We start from the raw sequence: 22578 nt of genomic DNA, 5'->3' as shown, positions 1-22578 counted from the left end.
ACTAAAATAACAAGACCTTATTTTTCTTACATAAAAGCCAGACCTTGGTAATTGAATGCTGGCTTAGTGCCATTGCCCCACAAAACCCTCAGAGACCCAACTCCTTTCAGCTTGCTTGCCACCACTCCCTTGGGAGTAGCCCTTGTTTTCATGGTCTCAACTGATCCACACACATATCCCCATCCCAGTCCACGCAGCAATAAGGCAGAGGGCTGAGAAGGGGTAAAGGAAACCTAGAAGCTGTTTTAAGGACAGAGTGTTCATGTATACAGAGACCTTTCTGCAAACATCTCATTGACCATTACTGAGTCCATAACCACAGCCAGCTGCATGATATGTAGGGAAGTATAGATAAGTAGTCTTATTTTATGAAAAGACAATAATGGATATTAGGAGAAATTAAACTTAAAAAAGAAGGAGGGAACATAATATTTTAGGCAGATAACCACATGAGAGACCCAGAAAACCTTTGTTCAGGGCCAGTTTCACTTGGGTTACCTCTCTGAACCTGTTTGTCCTAAAATTAGGATAATCATTCTGTCCTAAATGTTCCCATAGTGTTGGCGGTTGAGGGTCAAATACAGTGATGAATTGAGAATTCAGTGTTGCATAAAAATAAAGTATTATTTTTAAAGTATTAAGCAATCTTCTGAATATAAACTCTATAGATATTAATGAGACGGTGTCAGTTTTTACATCAGACCCTATGATAACCTTATTTGACAAGCAAAAGATTAACAGATTAATGACAAAGAACTCTTAAAAAAAAAACACCTTTCAAGCATATGATAATGCATTTGATTCTTCTATGAATGCTATGCAATAAGGATTATTATGTTCATTTTACAGAGAGGAAAATTAAAGCAGAGGTTAAATAAACGGCTCTGGGCTAGGTAGCTTCTGAGTGGTGAGTTTAGAAACTATGTTGTCTGCAAATCTCACACTTTCTTTGTGATCTGTTGCTGTTCAAATCCTTAGGCGTCACGTTTCTCGTTTTCTGTTTGGCAAAGTTTAGAGCTCCAAGATTAGAGTGACAGACAGTCAGATATTTATCCCTACTTTATCTACATAGTGTTCATTCTCATTTCTCCCTAGTATGAATCAAATCCAATTTACCAGTTCCTTTCTGTGCACATACATTATTCTCCAGAACCACCTAAAATCTTGTCCATATTTGACTTACCCAAATTCTGCCCTTTCTTTGAGTGTCAACCAGGGTCCCATCTTCTGTGTGAGACATTTCCTGAATATTTCAGGCCACACAGATCTTCCATTTTCCTGAACTTCTGTAACATAGAGAATATAAATAGAATGCATATATTACATTTAATTATAGAAATAAATTATACACTGTATCAGAATATTCCATATGTCTTAGGTTTCTCTCCCCATCTAGACTTTAAGGTCTTATACTTCTTAAGTTATTTCAGTAGCACAAGGACAGTGGTAAGAACATAGGAAGAACAAAACCAGTTCATATTCAAATTGAGCCAACTAGTAATTCTTGAGCATCTCATAAGATATAGTCTTAACTTTCATCTCAAATGAGGAAACAGGTTCAAAGAGGCAAAAAGACTGATCCAGTGTCAAGCATCTAGGAATTAAAACCTGCTGTAATAAAGCTGTGGTCCTAGGCTTGATCCTCTACAAATATCAACTGAACATTTGTCTGGAAGCCAAATACTCTGTGTGTGTGTTGTTTAACTTACCATCCCAAGTTGAGAGAAGCCAAGGATAATTAGGCATTCCTGGTAATCTTTGGGTGGATTTTCATACATCTTATATTCAAAACTAAGAAGGTGACCAGAACCGATGGATATTTTATCAGTAGAAAAGAAGGATAAGAACTTCCAACTAAACCAAGATGTTAAAAGTGAACTATAGGTATATGCCCTTATGTATGCCACCATGAGATATTTAGTCCATAGCCATGTTGCCATCTGTAGAGCCTATATGATTACTTTCTTCCCTTATGTAATCTGAATTTTTTCAGGGAAGGGGCAATGTTTTATGCTTATGTTCATTTTATAATCGCAATGACAACTAGAGTAGTGCTAAGGAGATACAATTCATAAAAAATGCATTGTTGGAAGAAAAACATTATCTTCTTGTTTTTCTTTCGGGTATTTAAATACCTTCTTCATGTAGACTGTTGAATATTTTCACTGATGGACAACCCAAATATTTAAAGACTACAAGCATGTTCCCATTTCATCTTAGGATATTGAATTGAATTGAACAATTTTTAATGGTTTTAGTGGTTTTATACATGTATATATACATATGTGTATATATCTGTGTATACATATATATATGTTCTGAGATATAAAATATGTCCATCAGAGCTTAAGCTATCAATTATTGATCCTTTTATATATATCTACATTTACCTGTAAAATAATTGAGCCATAAAAAGAAATGCTTTCATTCCACCAATATAGCTAAGAATGATTTAGTGATTTTTATGTTTATCTCCTGTATTCAAGGCAATGTTTAGGACCACAGGGAAAAATCTGAAAATAAAAAGCTCTGGCATAGGTTATAAAGATCATATTTTATTATTACTTATGACTGCAATGGCATTTTCTGCTGTTGAAAATATTTAGGTTCAAATTATTTTTGTTTGAAAAAATCATATTACACTATTTAAGTATGTGTTCATTTTGTGAAACAAAAATGTGGGGCCCATAGAGGCCTTGTAACGTAACCCCTTTACTAGAGATGAGTTTATGTGATTTACCTGAGGTCACAGAGTTAATTAAAGGTAGTTCAGAGGGCAGCCTCTGTGGCGCAGTGGTTTAGCGCCGCCTGCAGCCCAGGGCGTGATCCTGGAGACCTGGGATCGAGTCCCCCGTCTGGTTCTCTGTGGAGCCTGCTTCTCCCTCTGCCTGTGTCTCTGCCTCTCTCTCTCTCTCTCTGTGTCTGTCATGAATAAATAAATAAAAATCTTAAAAACAAAAACAAACAAAATAAAGGTAGTTCAGAGACAAGAAGCCAGTTCTCCTTATCCCCTCAGTCTCCCTCTCTCTCCCTACTAATTTCAGTTTATACTTTTTAATTCTCAAAAGAGTCATCTAGAGAAGCAGGATGATTTATTCCAAAGGTCACTGATTCTTTCCTCTCTTTTTTCCTCTCCAGCCCTCTTCAATCTAATTCCTGTGGGCCTGCGTGTGGTGGCTATCCAAGGAGTGAAGGCCAGCCTCTATGTGGCCATGAATGGTGAAGGCTATCTGTACAGCTCCGTAAGTACCTTGTAAAATGTGTGCGTATGTGTGTGGGTGTGCTGTGTGCACACATAAGCTGGCATTGAGAGGTAGGTAAATAACCATTGTTTTAGGGAAGAAAACTAGAAGTTGAAGTCATTTTATATTTTCTGACCCAAAATGTCAGGCTTTTACTAAGATTTTATAATTTACAATGTGAAGGATTGTGCCCTGTTGAGAAAGAGCTAGTTACTCTCAATTCAGTGCAAACTCTCTTCATCTGGCTTCTACTTCTAGAGGATAATCAGTCTTTCAAATTTTACCTTTCTGTTTAAATAAAGGGGTGAGGCAGTTTTCCTTTTTCCTGTTACTTCTTGAAGCACAGAGGATGGTTTAAGAAGTTAAATTCTTCAGTTTGTCTGGGAGTCTTCTCTGTCTTCTTGTTGGGAAAAAAACTTTTGGAATGGATTGTGTTTTGCTTGTATTTAATAAATTTTTTCAGTACCTAATTCATCAGATTCCTGCATAACTGGTCACTTCAAAACCATGTGAATTTATGGAATGAGCTCTTGATTATGACTGGAAATTTGAGTTTTATATACATTTCAGTTACTATTTCTTTTTGGTCAAGTTCCCTTCCCTCTTTGGCTTAATTTCTGGACTTTTAAAATGAGAGTGTTGGACGCCATATCATTTAGCATCTCTTTTAAATCTAAAACTGATACATTTAGGTAGCATCAGTGGCTAGATTATAAGCACTGACATATTTTAAAGTACTTAACTCTTGTCTGATGTCTCTCTGATTCTCAAGATAATAATTTATGTATTGGGAGAGTGTGGCTGCATTGAATCTCATGTATATAGATAATTTCTGTTCTCTCATAAGGGAATTGCCTTTTTGTAGTTCATGAAAAGAGATTCTTGAAAATCATGGGTAAAGATTTCCACACTTTCTATGATCTCAGTAAACAGCATAGTTATTAGGGAAGTTCGCTTATGCCTACTAGATTCTAAATTAAATATTAAATAGCTTTTATTAAACTTCTTCCATATTCAGTTAAATGAACCTCTGCTATACTATGCTTGCTTTTTAGTAATATGTTTGTCAATCATATTAGGATTTTCGTTACTGTCTTATTCCTGAGCATATTCAGATATGAATTTGTATTCATATGCTAGATGTACACATGCACATTTTTTTCAACAGTTCCATTCAATATAATACAGATCAATATATTTTTGGTTAAAACAAAAATGAGCTTTTATTCTTGATGTGTCATAATTCTAACAGTTTTTAATGTCCAGCTATTGTGAGTCTATATTTTAAATGCAAGAAATAAAAAAAACAAAAGGAAGATCAAAGGTTGTTGTTTTGAATGATTTCAATTAGTTAAGCTTTAAAAAAAGTTTTTACTGTATTACAAAGTAAAATATGGAGATAATCTTAGGATTAAGGATTTAATCAGTCATCAAGTAAAGAGCTAAAACTAGCAATTATACAAAAAAAGATGAGTTTAGTTCTTTGGACCAAAGTTCATTTCCAAAGGTTTGGGAAGAAGAAAAATGCAAAAAAAAAAAAAAAAAATCTGACAACAGTATCGTAGACAGAGGACAGTTGTATAGGAGAGAGAGAGAGGGAGGGAGAGAGTGTGTCTGTGTGTATGTGTATAGGGGCCAATGGTGGGGAGGGCTCACTCTTGCTGAATTCAATTCCAAAGTTCCTGAGAAGAGTCTAGGTACTCAGTATGAGATAACTGAACTTCATACTTTGAAGCACATTCAGAGACGCATACTTTTTATTCTTGCTCAGAACTAATAGGAGTAAGTGCTGGTGTTTAATTTTAAATGGTGGGCACAGGCCTGAAGATTTTATTACAAGACTAGGGAAGGCTAATACTAGGGTAGGCGAACCTGAGAGATTATAGAGCACCAAGACTCCATCACTCATGCATTACTGGTCCGTGTGGCATGCCTCAGCAAGATAGCATCAGCATAGCCAGGGCCTTGTGGTAAGTTAAAAGGCTGTTAACATAGGCTTTCTTGAGGTGTTTTTGGTGTGTATTAAGGCTTGAAGTTTCTTTTAAAGAGCAGTTTCCTACTTCATGTTAAAAAGCTTGGATAAGCCCACCAATGGAGGCCAAAGCTAGTATATTGCAGGGACTCGTGGTTGACGTGTGGCTGGGGACAAACCCAGGTCCTAAAGAAGCCAGTTAGAGTACAAATGGTATCATTTATCTGGTGTCATTCATCTGGATTGTGTTCATTTTTAAACTAGGAATGAAATCCCTTGTGACTTCTGATTTCTCCCCCTCACCAGGAGAAAGAAAGGGTGCAAAAGATGGAATGCCTGTTGGATAGCATAGAGCTAAAATTTAAGATTAATTCTGAAAAATCTGTTTTAATAGCTGAGTTTAATTCATATGCATTTAATAAGATTGCTGATGCATCTGGATTTGTTTTTGCCATTGTAGTTTGTATATTTTTTGCTTCCGTCTTCTTTTTTTATTTCCTTGTGTTGACACTTTTTTTTTCTATTTTTTTCTTATTCTTCCACTAGTTTATAAATGTAGGTTATAATTCTGCATCTTTAGTATTTACCCGATTTTTTAAACATGCATATATAAGTATATATTCTGCTAAATATCTTTTGTGTGTGTTTCTGTCCTCCTTCCCAAAAGCTGGTGGACCTTAGGCTGTTGCCTTGCCTTGTAAATACCATCATGCTTCTCACCAATTTGGTCAGAAGGAAGAAAACTTAAAAAGAAAATCATCTGCATACTTAGTTATTATTCTTTAGATAATAATTAAATTTACCAATCTTTAAAATAATTTACATGCATATAGTTTTCAGTTTTGTTTGCATATCAAATTTGAACGCTCCAAAGTTTATTTTTCTTCTAAAAGAAATCTTTGTGTTGGATGTGAGGGTCCATAGGTGAGGAATTCATTTCGTCTTGGTACCCATGAAAAGCCTTCTTTTCACTTTCATTCTTGTATTGTAGTTCAGATAATATTACGATTCCAGTAGACCTGTATTTTTCCCAGCAGTTTGAAAATTATATTCCATTGGTTTCTGTCATCTGTTGTTGACTTTGAGAAATTTGCTGTCAGTTTAATATTCTTTCCTTTGTAGGTAACTACAAAAACTACAAAAAAAAAGTTTCCTCTTTATGTTGCATGCTTTACACATTCAACTATAATATCTTGTTGTGAATCTATCTTAATTTATCTTGTTAGAAATTCTGAATGCACTTTTAATCTCCAGATTCATATTTCTTCAGTTCTGGGAAATTTTAATTCAACCCATGTACATTTTATTTCTCTATCTTGATGCTGATAATGTTCAAAATGACTTATGTTAGAAACTCAAATTCATCTACTCTAGAATTAATGTCAGCTATTTTGTGATTTCAATCACTGTTTTTCGTTTTTGGATGTCGAATGGTTTCTGAGTACTATCCATCTGATCTTGACTGATTTCTTCCTGTTTTTACTATCTGGCTCTTTTTATAGGAAGTTATTAACTCATTTATCTCTCTGAGCATTCTTATAATACTTTGTCAGAATTTCCTATGAGTTTAATTTCTTTGGTAATGAATTCATGTGTTAATCGTTGATTTTGTCAGCTATCATTTTTAGAATTGGATTGAAATTATATTAGGATTTAGAATTAGTTCTCTATGTGTTTGGGATTTTGGTCTGCAGGAAATTTTGTTTTCCCTCCCCTCCCCTGCCTCATGATCTTCCTCTGAGGTCTATCCTCACTTTCTAGTTTGTTGTTGTTGTTGCTGCTATCCAGCCTCCAGTGACAGTAGTTTAGAACAAGATGTTAGAGTCATTCAAAGCTCCTATCCTAGGGTAACAGTGGGGTTAAGGAAGGGGCCCTGGGCTAATTCTAGTTCCTCTCATTGTGAGGCTGTGTCTCTCACTAGATCTTGCCTAAAGTTGTATCAGCATTTTTATTTTAGCATTTTTACAGTTGGAGCAGGAAAACTATACCAACCAATAGTGTGAGCAAGTAGACTGGCTCCAGTCCCCATCCTGCATAGGGGACTTTTATTCCCATTGACTTGCCCAGGGTGGAACCCTAGGGCACACCACCAAGGTCAGGATAGGGAGCTTGCAGCTACAGCCTGCTCAATCCTTTGTTTCCATTCCATACGGATGCTTAGCTTGCTTTGAATCTGGCTATGTCATTTAGATCTTAGATTTTTATATTTTATTCATTATTGCTACCTGTTTGGAGCACAGTGGATGCAACATGGTCTGAACTCATGCCTTTTTCAATTATAGTAAAAACACATGAAATTATAGTAAAAAACATAAAATTTACCATCCTAACCATTTTTAAGTGTTACATTACAGTAGTGTTAACTTTATGCACATTATTGTGCAACAGCTCTCTAGAAATTTTTCATCTTGCAAAACTGAACTTCTGTACCTATAAACAAAAATTCCTCCCCCCCTCCCTCTCAGCTTCTGGCAAACACCATTTTCCTTTCAGTTTCTGAGTTTGACTACTTTAGATAACTCATAAGTGTGGAATCATGTAGTATTTATCTGTTTGTGATTGGCTCATTTCACTTAGTATAATGTCTTCAAGGTTCATCCATATTGTGGCATCTGGACAATTTCTTTCTTTTTAATTTTTTGAGAAACCTCCATACTGTTTCCCAAAGCAGCTGCATCATTTTATATTCCCAACAGCAATGTTCAAGGGTTTCAATTTTTCCATATTGTTGCCAACATTTATTTTCCTTCCTTTCCCATTTTCTCTCTTTCACAGTCTGTTTTTTCCTTCCTTCCTTCCTTCCTTCCTTCCTTCCTTCCTTCCTTCCTTCCTTCCTTCCTTCCTTCCTTCCTTTCTTTCTTTCTTTCTTCTTCTTTCTTCTCTTTTTCTGTTAGTGGTCATAAAACATACAAGATGATATCTCATTATAGTTTTGATTTGCATCTCCCTTGGATTAGTAATGTCAAGCACTTTTCATATACATGTTGGCCATTTGTAGGTCTTTGGAGAAATGTCTGTTTAAGTCCTATGACTCCTTGCACTGCCAGTCTTCTCCCTGCCCCCCCATATCCTTTCTCCCCCTGATCCCCCACCACACCTTACAAAATTGAGATAAAATAAGTCTCATTCTGTGATTGTTAATCTAAGGATTTAAACACCAATTTTAATACTGTTTCACTAGTTTTGACCTTTGAAATAGGTAGACTTATGAGTTTTATTCTGCAAATTGCTGGTGGTCATGAAACCATTCATGTAATGTTTGTAGTATTTTATCAACCAAATAACATTTGGAAAAAACACCTGATTTCTTTTAATAAGTCCTCAGATCTGTTACTGCATCTCTCATCTGTGATGCAATAGGACACTTTGTCTGTATTAAAAGGGCCAAGAGTAAATGCCTTTTTTGTTGAACATGTCTATAGAGTTGGCAGTTAATGCTGAAATTTGTCAAATAGCCCTTCCAAAATTATACTTGTGAAATATACAAAAAAAATACATTGAAAAAAAAAGTCCTTTGCCTCTTTTAAATGTGTTTTTTGGCTGTTGAATTGTGAGAGTTCTTTACATATGAATATGAACTCCTTATCAGAAATATGATTGGCGGGCAGCCCAGGTGGCTCAGCAGTTTAGTGCCACCTTCAGCCCAGGGCCTGATCCTGGAGACCCGGGATTGAGTCCTACGTCGGGCTCCCTGCATGGAGCCTGCTTCTCCCTCTGCCTGTGTCTCTGCCTCTCTCTCTCTCTCTGTGTCTATCATGACTAAATAAATAAAATCTTAAAAAAAAATATATGATTGGCAAATATTTTCTCCTATTCCATAGGTTACTTTTTTACTTTTCTTTGCTCTGCAGAAAATTTGATGTAATCTCACTTGTCTATTTTTACATTTATTGCCTGTGAATTTGGTTTCATATCCAATAAATCATTGCCAAATTCAATGTCATGAAGATTTTCTCCTGTGCTTTCTTCTAGGAATTTTACAGTTTTATGTATCACATTAGGTTTTTAATACATTTTGAGTTAATTTTTGTATATAGTGTAAAATAAGGGTCCAATTTAATATATGTTTGCATACAGATAGCCAGTTTTTCCAACACTTTATGTTAAAGAGACATCCTTTCCTTATTGTGTAGTCTTGGCACCCTCATCAAAGATCGCTGGGCCATATTTTTGAGAGATAATTTCTGAGTTCTCTATTTTGCTTCATTCATATTTGTAGGTTTGTCTTTATGCTGGTAACTACACTTTTGATTACTGTAGGTTTGTAAGATGTTTTAAAATCAGGAAGTGTGAGTCCACCTTTTTTTTTTTTTTTTAATCAAGATTGTTTTGACTATCCAGAATCCTGTGAGATTTTGTAGATTTTAGAATTTTGTTTCCCCACTTCTGAAAAAAAAATACCATTGAGATTTACAGGGATTACATTGAATCTGAAGGTTGTTTTGGGTGGTATGGATACTTTGGCAATATTAAATCTTTCAATCCATAAACACAGATGTCTTTCCATTTATTTTTTTTCCTTAATTTCTTTCAGCAATATTTTGTAGTTTTCAGTGCATAATTCTTTTGCCTCCTTGATTAAGTTTATATTTATTGTGCCTTTTGGAAAGGAAGCCTAAAATAATTTTTAATGGCATTAAATGATACTTTTTTTTAATAAAATAGAGTAAATAAAAGTTTTAGAAGGCATCACTTTCCCACACAAAAGAAGCTCACAAATGCTAGAAACTTCTGTTCCTGAAACATCTTCTTCAGTAGTTCAGGAAACACTGCTGTGTCACAATCTGTTGAGACAGATTTTCCTATAAATTTTACCTTATTCAGACAGTGCCCTTAATTTTAAAATTTTTGCTATTTAACCAGTTTTAACTGACTTGAATTTTAACACTGTTTAATGTTTCATTTCCTTTGAGGTTTACAAGATTTTGAAAAATCTTGTAAAGCAACCTAAATTTTGTAAAATTATCACAATGCTTAAAGATATTGGTGTGGGAATGGGGAGGGTTGCATCTTTTCATCAAATATAGGGAAGATGTAGTCTGAATCTTCTCTTTCTACTATCTTCTGTAAGTTTGCTGTAAGATTGATATCCTTTTATACTTTTCTTAGTTTGACCTGAAACTTGTATACGTAAAACAATTACAGATAAGAATTATTTGACATAAAAATTTAAGTCAGATTATTTTCAAACTGGTCATTAAAAATTGGTGACAAAATATTTTAGATAATTATTATAGTTATATGTGTAATAAAATATATAAAGGATAAAAGTAATACTACTATAGTTACATTGATGATGCTGTTAGAGTTAACATTTTTTTGTTGTTCTGTATGTATGTAATTATTAACCTTCCTTGTAGCTCAGTTCAAATTTAACTGTTACGTGAATTCTTTCTATTACCCATATCAATGAGAATTATATACTACTTCTGCTTTAATATTACAGTACAGTAAAAAAACAGTCTCTGTTTTTCTGGTGGAAAGGAATTATATCACACTCATCTTTGCTACCTGGGCCATACATTTCCTCCAATCACAGCGTTAAGTACATTCTCTGATAAAGGAAGGCTCTCAATGAACTTGTTGAATTTTAAAGAATTGCCTATTGCAAGTGTAGATGAAGTAAATTTTATACAACAGGTGAACAATTAGCTATGACTACACTGGTGGTCTTACAATCCATAGCACAAATGTTCCTTTGTCCTCAAAGTCAACTTTAGTAAACCTAAAATTCATTCAATACATATTTATTGGAACTCTCCCACATACTAGACATTATTCTATATAGTGAGCATATGAAAATAGGTAAAATAGACAAGATCCTTATCTTCCTAGAATTTTCACTTATCATCATAATTAGTTGTTGTAAGAAGTTTGGGCCAGTACAAAGTTAGAGAGCACAATCTCCTAGACCACCTTCCCTTCTAACACCAATTGTAAGTTTGGGTCAAGGTGGTTCCCAAAACCACTCTTTTTGGTTTGATAATTTATTAGAAGGACTTACAGAACTCACTGAAAGCTAATAAAGTATATACTTGTGGTTATTGTTTATTACAAGGAAAGGTTACAGGGAAGCCAAGGGAAGAAGTATATGGGCAGAGTTTAGGAGACCCCAAAAGTACCAAATGCAATTTCCCTTCTCTTCTTCCTATAGAATCAGAATATGTTATTCTTCTGGTATCAATATATGACAATGCACATGAAATACTGCCAATCAGGAAACTCACCTGAGCCTTGGTATTAAGAGTTTTTAATGAGACTCCATTATGTAGAATTGATTGAATGATTGCCCATGTGGTTGACCTCAGACTGATATGTTGCCTGACCCAAAGTGCTAACCCTAAACTGCATTGTTTCTCTCTGGCTAGTCTAAGATCCTTAGGTAAACAGATATCAATTTCCAGAAGTCAAGAGCAAATGTCACATATCATTTGGGACAAGATTTAGTTCTTTACAGGTATACATACTGTCTAATTGAAGTGAGTGCCATATTTTATGAACATATTGCTCTGACTCAGCCTCCAGTCTCCCCCTGTTATGACCTAAACATGTTCTCTCAAAATGCATGTCGAAGCTCTAATCCTCAATATGATGGTATTAGGAGATGAGGCCTTTGGGAGGTAATTAGGTTTATATGATATCATAAGGGTGGAGCCCTCATAATGGGATTAGCATCCTTATGGAAAGAGGAAGAGAAAGAACTTTTTCTGTCTGTAAGCACACAAAAAAGATGTCATGCAAACATACAGTGAGATGGTAGCTATCTGTAAGTCAGGAAGAGAGTCCACACCATGAACCAAGTCTAACAACACCTTGATCTTGAACTTCCCAGCTTCTAAAATTATGCAAAATAAATGTCTGTGGTTTAAGCCACCCAGTCTATGGTATTTTGCTATAGCAGACAAGATACCTCCCTTCTGCCTACCATCTATTTTCTTTCTCCAGCTTGGAAGAAGGAAATGGTGAAAGAAAAGAAAGTCATGAGGGTAACATCTGGTACATCATCATTTGGGAAGTAAAAACATAACTCAGTGCTTTGGACAACTTGGGAGCCTTGACATTTGAATTTAGGAAATTACACTTAAAAAGAATGCAATTTGAATAGCTTGAAACATGCCTAAGACTTGTGAACTAGGCCTCAAGTATTGGGTCCTTTAAAAAAAAAATTATTTATTTATTTTGAGAGAGAGAGAGAGAGTGAGCAGGGGTCAGGGGCAGAGGAAAAGGGAGAGAATCTCAAGCGGACTCCATACTGAGTGTGGAGCCTGAGGCAAAGCTCAGTCTCGGGACTCTGAGATCATGACCTGAGCCAAAACCAAGAGTTTATTGCTTTACTGACTGTGCCACCCAGGCACTCCAGTATTGGGTTTTTTTTTAATGATTAGTTTGGTACATTTAGTACACACATCCATGGCATTTCAGTGATAATGATTAAGATGTTTTAAAAAGGTTTGATTTTCTGACTACAATCAGCATTTACTTTATAAACTCAAAACAATTATATTGATAATGTTGTGGCTTTTATCAGTTATCTCTTATTTAATTTATGAACTACTGAGAATTTATTTCAACTGAGGGATTAACCAAGGTCAAATTATAGGAGGAGTACAGATTCTTTTTTTTTTTTTTTTTTTTTAGGAGTACAGATTCTTATTGTTTAACACTACCTTAATCCATGCCAATTATATTAAAATTATGTTAAAACTAAATCAATGATAAAGCGACTCCTTTAAGTCAGTCTCTGTTCTAATACATAAGTAATATAAGCTGTCACAAGAGTAGCTCTAACAGTGATAGCCATAGCAGCAATATTAATGGCTGTGTTGGTATAAATAATGTAGTTTATTTAGTTTTTGTTGTTTGTAAGGTGCTCTTAGATTTATATGTAATTTGCACAGTGACTCTGTGAGGAAGGACAAGAATGAATCATTAAATATAGATAAAAACTATGGCTTAGAAAGCTTATTGACATAAGACCATCCTAGTGAGTAATAGAACCCAAACTATTATACAAGTCTTAACTCTAGAAATTATGAGATTTTTGATCATACCACACTGCCCCTGCCTTATATGTAATAGATCTTCCCACTGTAGAACATATTCTCAATTTTTAACTGAGCTTTCATATAAACAGTCTCAACTGAGCCTTGCAATAACTGTGATATCGCTATGGAAAGACAAAAGATAGACCTGGGAAGCAGAGCTTATGTGACTAAAATGAGGGCACTCAGCACAGGTTCGGTAGATTAAGAAAGGGAAATCCTAGTTCAATGTTCATTTTTAAAACCAACATTGTTTATCCTATTTGCTGTTGCAGTTAAGGATGTGTCACTCTATACTGCTACAACTTAATGTCAAAAGCATAATTATATTAAAGTCAAGGCAGCCTATCACCTTGTTTATTTATAGGCATCAACAGCAATAAGAGCAAGGATGAGAGAGAGATTTCTTAATTGACTCATGTCCTTTTGCACTGTTTAGAATTACATGCCTAAATCTGGTGCTGCAGTGAGAGCAGACAATGTCAAGATTGTGATAAGACACTGACTTTATATTGAAAAATTAAGTCAAGAGTTATTGAGAAACATGGGAGGAGTCTTTGAGGAAGAAGAAAGAGGACCAACACTGAAAGCTATAAGGGGGGGATAAATTTATGCCTATGAGGTGACAATAGGAGAAAGTACTTTTTAATTTTACTTCTCTAATTTCTTTTGCTTCTCACTATCATCGATGTCCAAAATTTCTCATTGCTGATGACCCAATAAAACTGTTCTCAATTTCTGCAAAAATAACTTACATATATTGCACCTTGATAGGATATTTTTCTGTATATTCCCTTTCTTCCTTTTGTTAGAATTACGAGGTTTTGTGTCCTATTTATCTAATCAGATACAAGGAACTTGAAGTTAGTGATCAGATCTAATATAGATTAATATATCCTATGGCACTAAAGACTGCAATTACCATATAAAGGTATCCGTTAAAATCCTGTTGAGTGAAAAAAAATATCCTGTTGAATGAGTTGATGGATGTGTTTCATGTAGTTTAATTCTGAAAATAATTCATTGGGCCTTTGGTCTTAATGGTTTTTGTAATAATTGTGCTGATTGTGTTTCTACACATTTTCTAGTTCAGTTATTTGGTTCAACTTTGAATAGGCTATGACTGTACTATTGAAACATGGCAAGCTTGCTATAGGAGTCATTGTTCGTGCTTCTCTGCATTGAGGTCAATATTGTGTTGTAGTTTTAAGAGCTAATGTCGTGTTTTCCTCTCCATACCAAGCATTGCTTATAAGAGAGAGGGAGCTAAGACTGGCCGGGGCATCTTCCTAGGAAGCAGCCTAATCATTGCGGTTCATCTTTCAGTGGAAGATTTCCATTTTATGTTGAAAAGAAATGGCAGATTTTTTTAAAAATAAACATATGTAGGATAGTGATACAAAATGATTATCCACTCTAGAATTGGAGTTTCCTCAACGGACTTCCTCATGGCATGTTCTGAAATCTGACACATATGCAGAACTATTTCTTAGGGCAGGTAGTAAGGTAGTGTCTCTGAAAAGTCCTGAATATTTAAGGAGAAAAAGAAAGAGAGAAAGAAGGAATACCTTAGCCATTAATGCCAAATGAATTACAGAGTTTTGAAGTCAATGGTATTTGGATAGAAAAAAGTCAAAGGCCAAATCACAAAGGTTTGTTTAGCGTTAGTTTGTTAAATATTCAGTTTAGATCATTTACATTTTTTCTTCCATATATATGTGATTTCCTTGAGTTTCATATCATTTCTTTTATATCATAGGTTAATTTTTGGCTATAGCACCTAGAAAAAATTTACTTATTTTGTCTATTTTTTTTACCCTCATATATATTAATTAAGTGAACTGAGGTATTCTTAACAATGGAAGAGGAAGAAGAGGAAGAAGAAAGAAGAAGAAGAAGAAGAAGAAGAAGAAGAAGAAGAAGAAGAAGAAGAAGAAGAAGAAAAGAAAAGAAAAAAAGAAAAGAAAAGAAAAGAAAAGAAAAGAAAAGAAAAGAAGAAAGAGAAGGAGGAAGAAAAAGAAAATATGCAATCCTGCCAGACCAAGAAATTGTCAGGTGTTGCTTGCAAACATGTGACATTATTGGTTTTTGTTGGAATTAGGTTGTCTTTCTTTAGAAAGAATCAATAGGTCATTAGGTTTATTTTCAATAAGGATTAAATAATGGTAAGCATTCATTTTTAACATTATGTTTTTAGTTTTAAGTGGTGTTGATTTTATTCTAAGAGTTTATAACTTCTGGAAGATATTAATACTTTAGCTCCAGGGCTAGCCTTAATTGTAAAAATTAGCATATGTGTTTCTGATAACATTTTTCATTGAAAAATAAAAATAGGATTAGGCTTCTAAGAGCAGCACTAATGAAGACCTCTGGTTAAATCATTTAGAAATGATACTAAATTTTATATTTTTCCTTTCTGCCTTGCCATTAGGCCAATGTGCAGTCATATATCTAAAATTTCTAGATTGCATTTCTGTAGTCATTAGTGAATCAGGCAGTTTTAAGTAGTATTTAAGAATGCAAGCTTTAGAAATAAAACTGGGTTTGAATCATAGTTCTGTAACTTACTTTCTTTGTATCATTGAAGAAATTTCTTAACCTTATAGACTCAGTTTCCTTATATGTAAATTGAGGATAATAACAAAAATGCGTGCTATATAGAATTATAGTGAGGATGAAATGAAAGGAAAGGATCCATGTAAAAGTCTAACACTGTGCAGTGTTAACCGGTAGTTATAGCAGTAGTAGTAGTAGTAGTAGTAGTAGTAGTAGTAGTTAGTATATGCTCAGTGTATCCTCAGTCAGTTCCTTAGTATCAGTCCATGATGTTCATGTAGTATTAATTCTACCCTTAGTTTCAGTGGTGATTCCTGGTGTGCTTATTCTACTTTCTTTAGCTACTCTGGCCATGCAAGAGTGGTTGTAGAGTATTTGTCCTGTAATTGGAGCCAATTAGCTTTAGGCCCAAGACTTGAAGGAGTTGTTGAAGGAGAGTTGCCTTTTTTTTTTTTTTTTCAACTGAATTTAGAACTGAGGGGATAAGAGGACTGCAACCATCTTTAAAGCACAAGAGAAATCCTGGATTAGAATGATTCCAATAGTCAAAAGACTGGATACCTAGGTGAAAAGATGGAGAAACCAGGTCTTGTTCATATCATTTGAAGTTGCACATGAAGACACACCTGAAGCCAGCCCTACCTGTGACATTTGCAATTTTACAACTTAATAATTGACCTTCTTGTGTTAACTAGTTTGGGTTATATTTTTAATTTTTAACTGGATAAATTTATAGAGACATGAACCAATTTTCAGAGTAGTCAGACTTCCTGTAAATGCTAAAGCTCCATTTGTTCCATGTTCTCCATGTTGTTCTTGCTGAGAAATTACCCAGTGGCCTCGTTCTGAAGATTTATGGTTTTACTATGGTTTTCTGGGCCAACCTGATTCCCAAAAGAGATTTTCTGTCATTATTAGTTCTGCCTTCCCTTGCTTTTCCCTCTCTAAAACCAACGTGAGAATGACTAATTTCATAAGTAAATGTTTCTTGGTTTGTAACAGAAAACAAATCATCAAAAGATATAGATCATTTCTTTTTCCATTCTCTACCCTCTCGCCCCCAGCTTGAGCCAGTTTTTCAATTTGGGGCTTTCCTTCTTTGAAATATGTCCATATTTAACTCCCTGGGAGGGAAATATATACATAAAATCAGTCGATAGGCCATTACTTTCATATACTTTAAGGAGGGGAAAAGCAAAAAAAAAAAAAAAAAAAAAAAAAAAGATGAGTGCTAAATGCAAATGGAAAAATCAGTTGGTTTTAAATTGAGATTTGAATGGGAGAGAGATGGGGTAAAGCAAGAAACAAGAAAAATCATCCCTATGACCCAGTCTGCAGAGAAGTTGGCTCCTTGAATAGACTGCTCTGAGAAAAACACACACACACAAAAAGAAAGAAAAATCAACAACACAAAATGCTGTGCTATGTGGCCAAATGAGAATGTGTTTCATTTTTTTTTTTCAAAGATTTATTTATTTATTTATTCAGAGAGAGCGAGAGAGAGGCAGAGACACAGGCAGAGGGAGAAGCAGGCTCCATGCAGGAAGCCTGACGTGGGACTCGATCCCGGGTCTCCAGGATCACACCCCGGGCTTCAGGCGGCGCTAAACCGCTGTGCCACCGGGGCTGCCCCCCTCCTTTTTTTTAATGTTCCAAATGTGATGGGTTTATTTTATTTTACTCTGATGCAAAACCAAAGATTTCCACTACAGCACAGAGACCAATATATTATTAAAAGGTCATGAAAAAGTGGTGTGGGACATGCAGGACGTGATGTACAAACTGGAGGGTTGGGTCATTTCCTTTGTAATGTGACACTACATTGTCGCTGAGGAACACATTTGGCAGACAGGGACAAACTAAAGTGCTACATTTTGAGGATACTTCAAGCGTACAGCCTACTGCATTTATTGTACACCAAAAGTTTGTTTCTGTACCACAAAAATTTAAAATCTAGTCGTTAAAATGGAGAAGTGGTTTAGCAACATGGAAATGTATATATCAAAAGTGATATGTTTCAGTCACTTCCAACTGGAAGGAATGAACTTTATTTTGAGGTCATTGAGAAAATAAATCTCCTACAAGGTAACCATATGCCCCGGTTCATCTAGGAGAGTTCTAGTTTATGCAGGATGTCTTAGTGTAGTTATTGAGAGTAACTGCTTGACCCTCAGAAGTGTCCTGAATTAGGATTTGGGCAATAATGATTCAATCACCTTCCACATGATCCTACACATGATACAGTGGGTCATCTGAGTTATCAGTGTATGCACAAAACCTCACTGAAAATTTTGAAGATTCCCTCTTCTGATTTTACTCCCAAAGCCAACTCTTAATGAAAGATTTCTTAAGTTCACTTGCCTATATCACTCAGGTTTTAAGTTTGGCTGTGGGTAAAAGAGATACTCATAACAGAAGTTTAAGTTTTCTCACATAACCACAAATCTGGAGATTAACAGTTACAGGTGTTGGTTAATGGATTTGTTCAAGAAGCAAATTATAGCCAGGGTCTGTAAGTGTATTTGGCCTTTTCCTCATGGTACAAGATGCTTTCTGTATCCCCAGCTTACACATGTACATCCTTGGCAGTGAAAAAGGGGAACAGAGAAAGATTGCGCATTTATCGGGAAAGCATACTTTCTCAGAAATTTCAGCAATGTCCATAAACGATGTCCAGTGATGAGTATAGAACTGTGTTACATGTGCACCCCTAGGTGCAATGAGTGTAGGAAAATGTCTGGATTGTTTTTAAATTTTGAGCTACATACATTGTAATGTCTATCAATGCAAGGTTCTGATGATATGAAGGGGCAAATGGATGTTAGGTAGGCACCTGACAACTGCTACATCTGTCCATACTGAAAATCAAATTTATATATATTAGAGACAGAGAGTAGTAAAATATATTAGAGAGAATAGGACTTTAGAACAAGAGAAGATAGAGAACAAGTAAACAGATTAAAGAGTAGATATGCATGTGTCATCTCTTCATTAGGTTACCTAAGATGTTTTGCATCACTATAAATATTATTTAAACATTTTATGAACTTCTAATGTGAGATAAATATTAAACTCTAGAGACTAAAGGGAAAAGAGATTTCCTGTAATTTTATTCAGGTCCAAATAGATTAGAACTCACCTGGGATTTGGAGACAGAAGCTTTCTGCTTACTGAGTTTTCATGGCAGATTGCTGGATATTTCCTCTGATATTTCTTTCTATAACAAGGGCAATGAAGAATAAGCATTACTATTTCAACTTCCATTCTTCTATTTCATTGAATGGGAAAAGTTCTCTCTCTATGGAACTGTGAAAAGGCACAAGGGAACTGAAAGCCACCAACCACTGAGGACATAGCATTACTTTGCAAAGATATGTTTGTCTACGGTTTCTTTTCTTTCTTTTTTAGAGAGGGAGTGGGGATTAGGGCAGAGAGAGAGAGATTGAATCTTAAACAGGCTGCATGCCCAGCATGGAGCCCAAAGCCAGACTTAATCTTACACCCTTGAGATCATGACTTGAGCTGAAATCAGGAGTTGGACGCTCAACTGATTAAGCTACCCAGGCACTTCGCCTATGGTTTCAATGTAGCTGTTCCTAAAAACCCACAGATCAGCGGTTTTTTCCATGCTCCCATTTATCCAATAGTTTATTACCTATTTATTTAGGAATGATAATGTGGCACGCATTGTCCTAGGCACTAGAGATAGAATGTAAAAACACTTCCACTGTAGTCGGGGAACAAGATAGCATATAAACACACAAATATGAAAATATTCCATTCAGAATTAGTTCTATGAAAGAGAAATATATTTCTGCAATACAGAACAAAAGAGGAAACTAATTTAGACAGGATTTCCGTAAAAATGTTTTTAAGGAGATGATATTCAAGCTAAAATATAAAGGAGGAAAAGAAAGAGAATAATCAGTAAACCAGGGGAAGACCGATGCTTGCAGAGGGAAAAATAAACTCAAATTATTCATAGGAACAAAATATTTGTAAACCTCAGTGCTTCTATATTACCCTTCTATCATAATTCTTGCATTAGAAGTGCTGGTTCTTATATGTATTCATTTTCATTTGCTTATCTATTTGATTTAAAATATTTTTACTTGTTATGTGCTGAGTACTATTTTGGGTGCTCTAGTTATGAAAGAGGAAAAAGACAAACTCTGTGCTTTCACACCATAATAAAAGAATGAAATTGTTAAAGATCATAACAGAAGGAAGCTAGTTTATAAAAACACAATACATGTTACTTCTTAGCATATTTTCTGATTTTTATATTTCAGATTAATTCTCATTGTGAATTTCTTTGTTATTTGTATTATCCTTGTATTTTGATTCTTTTTACATAAAATTGAAGTATACATTGTATTTTTAAAAAATCTGTATTGTATTTAATGAATGCTTTCTTTATAAATATTCCCAGGGGATTTTTAGGAACTTTCTTAGTTATTGAAAAAAAGAAAAAAAAAAAGATTTCATTGACATTACCTTAAGACCTTAAAGTCCGACTAACAACATGTTGCCAAATATGTGTATATTTTAAAAACTCCATACCACATATAAAAAAGTAACTCAAAACAGAGCGTAGACTTAAGTGTAAGAGCTAAAGCCATAAGCCTTTAGAAAACAGCACAGAACTAAATCTTCATGACCTTAGGTTAAATAGTAGTTTCATAAATAACGACAGCAAAACATAAGAACAAGTGAAAAATAAATGTTTGCTTTTATCGTGATTAAAAACATTTGTGCTCCAAGCACATAAATAAATAAATAGATCTTTTAAAAAATTAAAAAGACAGATAATAACAAGTGTAGATAAGGATATGGAAAAGTTGGGACCCTTATTTATTGCTAAAGGGAGTGTAATAAGATGCAGCATCTTGGGAAATAGTCTAACAAGTCCTAAAATGGTTAAACATAGAATTACTATATGACCCAGAAATTCCACTACTAGGTATATATACCCAAGAGAAATGAAAACATATGTCTACACAAAACCTCTTATTAACTCATATTTATAGCAACATTCTTCCTAATAGCCCCAAAGTGGAAAGAATCCAAATGTTTATTGAATGAAGAATGGGTATCTAAATGAATAATGGGTAATCTAGAGTTCATTGTGGTGGTGACGGTTGTTCAACTCTGTGAATATACTAAAATCCATTGAATTATACACTTGGAATGGGTGAATGGTATATGAGTTTTATCTCAATAGTGCTATTATTTAGAAAGCTAATTCTATTTAAAATATCAATTTAATGGTGATTTAGTAGAGATTAAAAAGTAAATAAGATCATTTCCCCCTAATGGATTCAATATACCTTAATTGAATTGAATTTTTTATTTACTTAAAGTAACACAAATGTGTGAATTTCCTCACTATTGGAGAGGTGTGACACAATTCTAACATTCTGGTGTTGGATCACAACATGAAAAAAGGAGGGAAAATAGAGGAGAATCTATGTTTTCATTGTCAAGCAGTGTCCTACAACTGTAAACACCACTGATTTTGACCACAAAATACTAGCTATGAGAGAAGAGTTTTTAGAATAATATTAATAATTGCTGGGACTGGTAGTACTTGAATTTACTTACTGAGCTTGGACATTTAAATTATTATTGCCAGGGCTTTCAAATTTATGTATATCTGTTAATAAGGTGGTACTTTTTGATACATATATGTTTATATCACAGAACATAATTTTTTTCCTTTCTTTGGCTAAAATTAAATATGTTTTGTGAGGTATTCTTGAATATTCTGTATCTTAAACCTGTGTCTTGGGGTTATTTAATGGGAAAAGGTATAGGAATATATGTATCTATTTAGCAATGCACATTTTAATTCCTTGCAGCAGATCATATTACTTCCTAGTACACATTTGGAGATTTCAAATTATGGTGCAGTTTTAAATATGAAAATTTTAAATAGGCTTTAACTGAAGTTTGAAGCTCGTTAGAATATTTAAAGAAATATACATAAAGATATACTTTTTAGAATTAAATATTTATTTTATTTTATGCAAATTATTATAGAATCACTCAAAAATCATTTTTAAGGAACTAAAATAGCAGAAAGTTGAGGGGCAGCATGTATCTTTTCAGTGTAGCTTATGTTACCCTCTTCATTTTTAGGTATAATAAGCACATCTCAAGTCATAATAGAAGACTGGTTTTGTGAAGCATGGCTGTTAATCCAGCTATTATCTCATGGAATTGTCACAATTATGTTACTATCATTCTTTTGTGTTCATTACAGCATTCGTTATGTCTGTTTTCAAGGCCAGTGGCTGGGTCAATCAATATTACTTTCACTCAGTGAATTGGATAAGGTTTCATTCTCAAAAGATTTACCATTTTAAATATGCTATATCTAGTTAGCCTTGTATAGTTTAATTCAGGCCATCTAAAGAGAGAAAGAAAGAAAAAATAGAAATGCTCTAAAACAAATACCAAGATGCATTAGAGTTTTAAGAGAGTTGAAAACTTTCAATATAATTTAGACTAAAATAACATTTGGTAATTGATTCCCTGTATAGCCATCCAGGCTCTGCTTGAACCACCCCTAAAGACTTCTCATGCTGTGCTAGAGCATTCTGGTGTAGTGTGAACAGTGTTTGGAATCAGTCACACGTTCCAATTTCTGTAATTTCTTTCTTGCCGCTGGTTGACTTGAGGTGATTTACTTAATGAGTTTCTCTTTATTATTCTTAAAAAAAATCTAGTACACTATATCCACCATGTAAGTTCATTAGAAGAA

General features: G+C 34.4%; 1 protein-coding gene across 4 annotated transcripts in view; it reads left to right on the top strand.

Moving 5' to 3' along the window:
* FGF12 (fibroblast growth factor 12) overlaps positions 1 to 22578 on the top strand; it is a 543009-nt gene that overhangs the window by 357964 nt on the left and 162467 nt on the right. For all 4 annotated transcript variants that reach the window (XM_038583706.1, XM_038583707.1, XM_038583705.1 and 1 more), the window contains one exon: positions 3139 to 3242. In XM_038583706.1, coding sequence (XP_038439634.1) covers positions 3139 to 3242 — 104 coding nt within the window. The remainder of the gene's footprint in view (positions 1 to 3138; positions 3243 to 22578) is intronic.

Source organism: Canis lupus, chromosome 34, assembly GCF_011100685.1.
Source record: "Canis lupus familiaris isolate Mischka breed German Shepherd chromosome 34, alternate assembly UU_Cfam_GSD_1.0, whole genome shotgun sequence".
Classification (NCBI taxonomy): Eukaryota; Metazoa; Chordata; class Mammalia; order Carnivora; family Canidae; genus Canis; species Canis lupus.
This window is presented reverse-complemented; position numbering and strand designations above follow the sequence as displayed.